This window comes from Phyllopteryx taeniolatus, chromosome 17 (genome assembly GCF_024500385.1).
Source record: "Phyllopteryx taeniolatus isolate TA_2022b chromosome 17, UOR_Ptae_1.2, whole genome shotgun sequence".
Taxonomy (NCBI): domain Eukaryota; kingdom Metazoa; phylum Chordata; class Actinopteri; order Syngnathiformes; family Syngnathidae; genus Phyllopteryx; species Phyllopteryx taeniolatus.
The window spans coordinates 10,968,385-10,975,852 of NC_084518.1; the positions used below are offsets into that span (position 1 = coordinate 10,968,385).

The 7,468-nt window shown below is 46.1% G+C and overlaps 1 protein-coding gene across 1 annotated transcript; it reads left to right on the forward strand.

Moving 5' to 3' along the window:
- Positions 1-2,974: 2,974 nt before the first annotated feature.
- LOC133467622 (APC membrane recruitment protein 2-like) lies at positions 2,975-5,479 on the forward strand. The gene is made up of 2 exons (XM_061752678.1): positions 2,975-3,923; positions 4,647-5,479. Exons 1-2 carry the CDS (start codon positions 2,975-2,977, stop codon positions 5,477-5,479), a joined length of 1,782 nt encoding a protein of 593 aa, XP_061608662.1.
- Positions 5,480-7,468: the final 1,989 nt, after the last annotated feature.

Sequence of the window (7,468 nt, forward strand, 5' to 3'; positions counted from 1 at the left end):
TTAGGAAAACAAAAGCAGAGCAGAGAACCATGTGGTGGAAGCTGAGACAGGACGAGCTTTTCAGGAAGAGGTGAGACAGGCTCTCGGTGGACAGGAGGAGCTTCCAGAAGACTGGACCACTGCAGCCAAGGTGATCAGAGAAGCAGGCAGGAGAGTACTTGGTGTATCTTCTGGCAGGAAAGGAGAGAAGGAGACTTGGTGGTGGAACCTCACAGTACAGGGAATCATAAAAGGGAACAGGTTAGCTAAGAAGAAGTGGGACACTGAGAGGACCGAAGAGAGGCGTAAGGAATATATTGAGATGCGACATTGGGCAAAGGTAGAGGTGGCAAAGGCCAAACAAGAGGCATATGATGACATGTATGCCAGGTTGGACACTGAAGAAGGAGAAAAGGATCTATACAGCTTGGCCAGACAGAGGGATAGAGATGGGAAGGATGTGCAGCAGGTTAGGGTGATTAAGGATAGTGATGGAAATATGTTGTGTTGCCAGTAGTGTGCTAAACAGAAGGAAATAATACTTCGAGGAGTTGATGAATGAGAAAAATGAGAGAGAAGGGAGAGTAGAAGAGGCAAGTGTGGTGGACCAGGAAGTGGCAATGATTAGTAAGGTGGAAGTTAGAAAGGCATGAAAGAGGATGAAAAATGTAAAGGCAGTGGCTACTGATGACATTCCTGTGGCGGTATGGAAGCATCTAGGAGAGGTGGCTGTGGAGTTTTTGACCAGCTTGTTCAATAGAATTCTAGCAGGTGAGAAGATGCCTGACGAATGGAGGAAAAGTGTGCTAGTGCCCATTTTTAAGAACAAGGGTGACGTGCAGAGCTGTGGCAACTATAGAGGAATAAAGTTGATGAGCCACACAATGAAGTTATGGGAAAGAGTAGTGGAGGCTAGACTCAGGACAGAAGTGAGTATTTTCGAGCAACAGTATGGTTTCATGCCTAGAAAGAGTACCACAGATGCATTAGTTACCTTGAGGATGTTGGTGGAAAAGTACAGAGAAGGTCAGAAGGAGCTACGTTGTGTCTTGTAGATCTAGAGAAAACCTATGACCCAGTACCCAGAGAGGAACTGTGGTACTGCATGCGGAAGTCTGGAGTGGCAGAGAAGTATGTTATAATAATACAGGACATGTACGAGGGCAGCAGAACAGTGGTGAGGTGTGAAGTAGGTGTGAAAGACAAATTTAAGGTGGAGGTGGGACTGCATCAGGGATCAGCCCTGAGCCCCTTCCTGTTTGCAGTGGTGATGGCTAGGCTGACAGATGAGATTAGACTGGAATCCCCGTAGACCATGATGTTTCCAGATGACATTGTGATCTGCAGTGAAAGCAGGGAGCAGGTGGAGGACCAGTTAGAAAGATGCACTGGAAAGCAGAGGAATGAAGATTAGCTGAAAAGTAAGACTATATATATATATATATATATATATATATATATATGCATGAATGAGAGGGGTGGTGGGGGAAGAGTGAGGCTACAGGGAGAAGAGATAGCAAGGGTGGAGGACTTTAAATACTTGGGGTCAACCGTCCAGAGCAATGGTGAGTGTGGTCAGGAAGTGAAGAAACGGGTCCAAGCAGGTTGGAACGAGTGGAGGAAGGTGTCAGGTGTGTTATGTGACAGAAGAGTCTCTGCGAGGATGAAGGGCAAAGTTTATAAAACAGTGGTGAGGCCAGCCATGATGTATGGATTAGAGACAGTGGCACTGAATAGACAACAGGAAGCAGAACTGGAGGTGGCGGAAATGAAGATGTTGAGGTTCACTCTCGGAGTGACCAGGTTGGATAAAATAATAAATGAGCTCATCAGAGGGTCAGCCAAGTTTCGATGTTTTGGAGACAAAGTTAGAGAGAACAGACTTCTATGGTTTGGACAAATCCAGAGAAGAAATAGTGAGTATATTGGTAGAAGGATGATGAGGATGGAGCTGCCAGGCAAGAGAGCTAGAGGAAGACCAAAGAGAAGGTTGATGAATGTTGTGAGGGAAGACATGAGGGCAGTTGGTGTTCGAGAGGAGAACGCAGGAGATAGGCTTACACGGAAAAGGATGACGCGCTGTGACGACCCCTGGAGGGACAAGCCAAAAGGAAAAGAAGAAGCAGTGGATATAAAAACTCTACACACCCCTGTTCAAATGTCAGGTTTCTGTGATATAAAAAAATGAGACCAAGAAAGATAATTTCAAAACTTTATCCACCATTGTGAGCTATAACCTGTCCAACTCCATTGAAGAAAAAAATCATTTTTCGAGAGAGAAAGAAAAAATGAGTTAGTATGGTTGCACAAGTGTACACACCAACTTCTAGCTGGGATGTGACCGTGGTCAAACTTAACCATTCACATTCAAACTCATGTTAAATAGGAGGCAGCACACACCCACCAATTAAAGTGCCGTTGATTGACTGCAAATAAATTTTAGATGTTCCAGTCGGCTTTTCCTGGCATGTTTTGGCATTCTAGCAGAAGCCAGAAGGTTTTATGCTAACACTGACTCGTATTGAATGATTTTGAAGATGCCGATAGAGATGCAGTGAAATAGTTGACTTGAGATATTTAAACATATCTTGATCATTTGCTCATTTAAATTTCTATTAATAGTCTAAGTGTCTGTTGTTTCAGTCATCAGACATATAGAAAAAGAGAGAACATGTTGATGACAGCCCCTGGCTCTGCATTGGTGACGAAAGCAGCTTACCCCCTCAGTTGCCATGGTGACTGGAGAGAGGAGCCAGGCAAAAGTGAAGCAAAGAGGAGGGGCTTTGGTGGGAGACATAGAGGAGAAAGCATAGGAGGGACAGAGGGAGGTTACACAGAGAGACGATAACATAGTAAACGTGGTGAGACCAAAGGCTGTGAAGACGTTCTTCCGAGGGGGACAAGATAAACTCGGATATTAATGCTCCATCCAGCGAGTTGGGAATAACAACAACATCAAAAGAGGGGAGGAGACGGGGGCTGACGCAGAGAAAAGATGGATGTACAGATGGAGAACATGGACCCCCCGCTTTGTGAATCACAACCAAGTGGAAAAATACGAAAAGGATTCAAGCTGTTTGGGAAACGCAAGCCTGGCAACATCTTTTCTCTTAAAAGCAACAAATCACCTGTCACCAGGAGCCGAACCGTCGATGGATTACCCGACGGCGCTGTGCCTGATTACGAGCTAGAGGCGGACAAGGAGAAGGCGCGGGAGGTGAGTCAAGGAGACGGCGAGCATGCGGAGGAGGAACCGACGGGCGAAGATGGCGTCCTGGCCGCTGCTCGCAACTCCATCTCTTCATCCGGCTCGGTCAAGTCTCTCCGTTTTTTTTCACGGCTGAGGGGAGCCCGGAGAGGAGGGGGCGACCGCAAAGTCCACACAGTGTCCCAGCCAGTGACTCAACAACGGCACGGTCTGAAGGGTCTCTTCGGCAGCATGACGTTACGCCCGAAAGACAAGGACGACAAGGAGGAAGCTTTCCCAAGCCCACTCCTCATGTCCTCCCGCTCTAACAGTGTGGAAATCATCAAAGAGGACATTGGCCTCACCCCCAAATCTCCTCCTCGCTCTCTGGAGAGCCGTGAGAAAGCGAGCAGTGAGAGATCCCCGATAGCAGCGGGTGATGTGAGCAGCACTGATGAGGATGCGGCGCCTGTGCCTGCCACAGAACCTCCTGTGGTGGCCACTGAGAGCAGCCTGGGCTCCTTACTGGACGACATCTCCTCTCTCCTCACCTTCGAGTCCATCTCAGGAGGAGACATCATGGCTGACATGAAGGCCGAGTGGGGCAGAGCCAGATGCGCCTCCAGTCCGAAAACACCCGAGGTCTCGGCATTGGCCTCTTCTCCCTCTTCCAAACCTGACATCACATCTCCTCTGACCTCCGCCTCTGTGACCACCTCTTCCTCACCTGTAGCTGCCGGCACTCACTCTATAACTTGTATGACACCTCCAACCTCGTCTTCTGTAGCTACGCTAGTTGTGACCAGTTTTACCAAATCCTCCACACTGACAACTCAGTCAGTTAAACCAAGCTTAGACTCTTTACCAACCTTGGCACAACCTTCTGTTGGGATTACAATAAAATCAACTCCTACAACAACAAAGGTGAAACCTACACCAAGCCCTCCAATAATGTCCTCCCCTTCCATAACAATGAAAATCATACCGGGCAATACTTCTATGAACCAGGCTACTCTGGACAAGACTCAAGTAACCACTTGTAACTCCACTTTTGACAAAGTGACTTCATCAGACACAGCAACTCCCCCTCTTCCTGCTCCCTCTCAAACGATTGCCTCAGTAAGTAAACCCCCACCTGTAGCTACGACACTTCTTGCGTCCCATAAACCTGAAATCCATAGTCTGTCCTCCCCTGCTACCTTTACACAAGCTGATAGCAATTTTCAAACTTCTTCGTATACCAAACCTCAAAATGTAACTGAAAAGGTGGAAACCACTTCCAGCCGTGTTAAAAGCCCACCTCCTTTAATTTCCCATGCCACAACAACCACGACCTTGGTAAACATTGGCAAACCTGAACAATCCTCTGGCCCTTGGGTGTCCAGTAGGACCTCCATCCCTCCAGATCGTCAGCAACCTGTGCCTAGCCCAACCACTTTTACAAGTTTCTCTATTGCTAAAAAATCTCCTGTGTCTTTAGATAGCGATATTCTTGCTGTTTCTAAAGAACTTCCATCAATCCCTGCCACTGGTCAGAGTCCAATCTCCCAGTCGCGAACCCCTCTGTCCCCCGTGTCTGTATCAACAGACCCTCCTGTTCCTGCTTCTGCAGTGTCTATGACTACTCCAGTTTCTGTGCCGAAAAGCCCTCCTGCTCCAGTGCAGATCCCTGTTACTCAATCGAAATCACCCGTTCTTCCCGCCACTTCCTTCCCTGCCACTACCCCTGTGCCTTTGCCAAGTGAAGCTGCGGCATCTAACAATATGAACGCAATTGAGCCATCAACAAATGGACAGTTGTCTTGTCCGAGTAGCACAAATGGGCAGACAAGCACCGTGGAGGAACAGCATAATGGGTCACGCATGGACCTCCCCAAAGAAAGGAAGACACAAGTAAAGGCACTCAGCAAAATACCCGTGGTTGGAGGAGGCAGAGCCGGGAAGCTACCAGTACGGGACAGCCAACATACTGATGACGATTCAAGCAGGGACCCGCCCACTCCCATAGAAGAGGACAGGCGTCACTTGGACTTTCACAACACAGGGAACAGAGACAAAGGTGGCAGTGTTGAGGTTCATGTGCCCACCTTCAAACACAGCCAGGAGGAGAGTCAGCCGCTACACCAGTCGAAGGCCCCTGCCGGTGTTCCGCGTGACTCTAAAATCCCCGTCAAGCACGGCACACAGTCTCCACCCGCATCCCAAATCCCGCAAGCTAAAGAAACCCCTCGCACCAAAATACCTGTCTCCAGAGTCCCGGTCCGCAGAGTGGGTAATAAGCCTACAACTTCTGGTGTCGTGAGAAAATTATAAACTACTGTACTGGCCATGCCATCATTCTCCAAAATTATGACCGCAACCATATTTCCCCTTTAATTCAATGTCAGTGTCATCTACTGGTTTCACAAGACCACAAACAACATGAAAGAACAGCACAGAAGCACAAACATCGACACGTCAACTCTGACTGGCACTCGCAAGCAACAATTCATCTTCAGCAAGATAAAAAGTCATCTTGGAATGCAACACACACAACTTGAACGGGTGCCTTTTAAAGGTTGCTTTTCCTACAGATTTGAATTCAGACTTTTACTACAGTATTTTAAACTTTTGTTACACAGATGTTTTGTAGAGGCTGTCAAAACCTCGTCTTTCTTTCCGGGACCAATCGTTTACTCTGTTTCTATCCACAGAATGCAGTTCCTAATATACATTCCACACCTAGCTTGGGATCTACTGCATGTAGCAGAAAATGTGCCATTTTGTATTTGCACTCGTCCAATGTACATGCCCTTATGTGTTTGCCTGCTCCTATGTGACACATGGTGAACAAAGGGAGAGACTGGGACTTTGAAACAGGGATGGAAATGACTCAACAGCCATTACGGATGGCTCTGTGGACGTTGGAGAGGATGCGGAGATGTGTTTTGGAGTTTGTATATTGACACATATGCTCATCCTGCTTTCACTCAAATAATCTGTGTGTATAGTCTTATCTCTGTAGTTTCCTATTTAATCAATAAAATGATATGTGTACTTAGAAAGTGGATTTGTACTGTTTATGTGGTGGGTCGGTGTGACAAATTTAAAGCAGCTCATAAAAGAGGATTTATGAACTACACTGGATTATCTTTTCTGTTAATTCAATATGGAAGGAAATGACATAACCCTGTCATTTAGGAAAAGATAAGAGCAGATCAAGATTTTCAGCATGGTTTCACTGTGACCTCCCCACACAGCCTGAATGTGACAGCATCCGCACTCCCAAGTTCACTGACCTGAATAGAAAGCACATTAATGTCAACTATAACCTGGCCAATCTGCTGCAAGGGAACACAGTTATCATCCATTTTATTAACATGAAAAGTTTCGAAATTGGTGTCATTCCTTTTTATGGCATGTGTTCTTCATGCAGCTCCTTTAAATCAGAGAAGAGTAAAATGACACTGATATAAAGGACAAGGAAAGGCACACTTTTAAATCCAAACTGAGGTGAGAAAATCATTACTAAAAAGAGACTTGAGCAGGTCATGTGCTAAAAAGACACAATGGATCTCCTTCACAAAACAGTGCAACACATGGTTAGTTGTTGCAGCGAATGGCTATCAAATATTAATGCTTTAAAGAACATGTACAAATAATACCTCTCTGAGCAGAGATTCTAATTACATTACGCACTGGGGAAATGGATGGTATGATTCTGCTGCGGTTTGCAATTGAAAACCTCAATGAATGTGTCCTTTTGTCAATAACCATCTGCATGATTTCCCGGTAATGTCTCTTTCACGCTTATAAGTTATGACTGCAACAGCATTTATAGTAGTTGAGCCACAGAGCACACTGGGCTTGACTTTGGAGGCTCATTGTATAAGCTTTTACAGACAATAAGGTATTTGTGTGTGCTCCCAGTGTGGTACACCAATTACAGCACCCATAATGCACTGGGACGCCCACTCCGGTGCATCTCGTCTTTGAGTTTGCATCTGCGTCTGGAGAGAGCAGAGCCTCTTTGGAGCCTAATTTAGCATGCTTCATTCTGTGTTTCCATGCCAACCCCACTAGGTCAACCAATGGAAGGCTCCCAGCATTGATGGGAGGAGTTTGTAAACATGAGTGCCTTGCTTACTCACTATAAAGAAATCTTACACTCATTACTAATTTGCATTATAGAAATCAAGCAATTAAACACACACTTTTCAGCCACTCGGCTGAGTCGGCTGTGAATATGACCTGGTTGTTTGTTTGTGTCAAGGTTTAATTATACTAATCATTATTCATTTGCCCGGAGCAAGTAAGATGTCA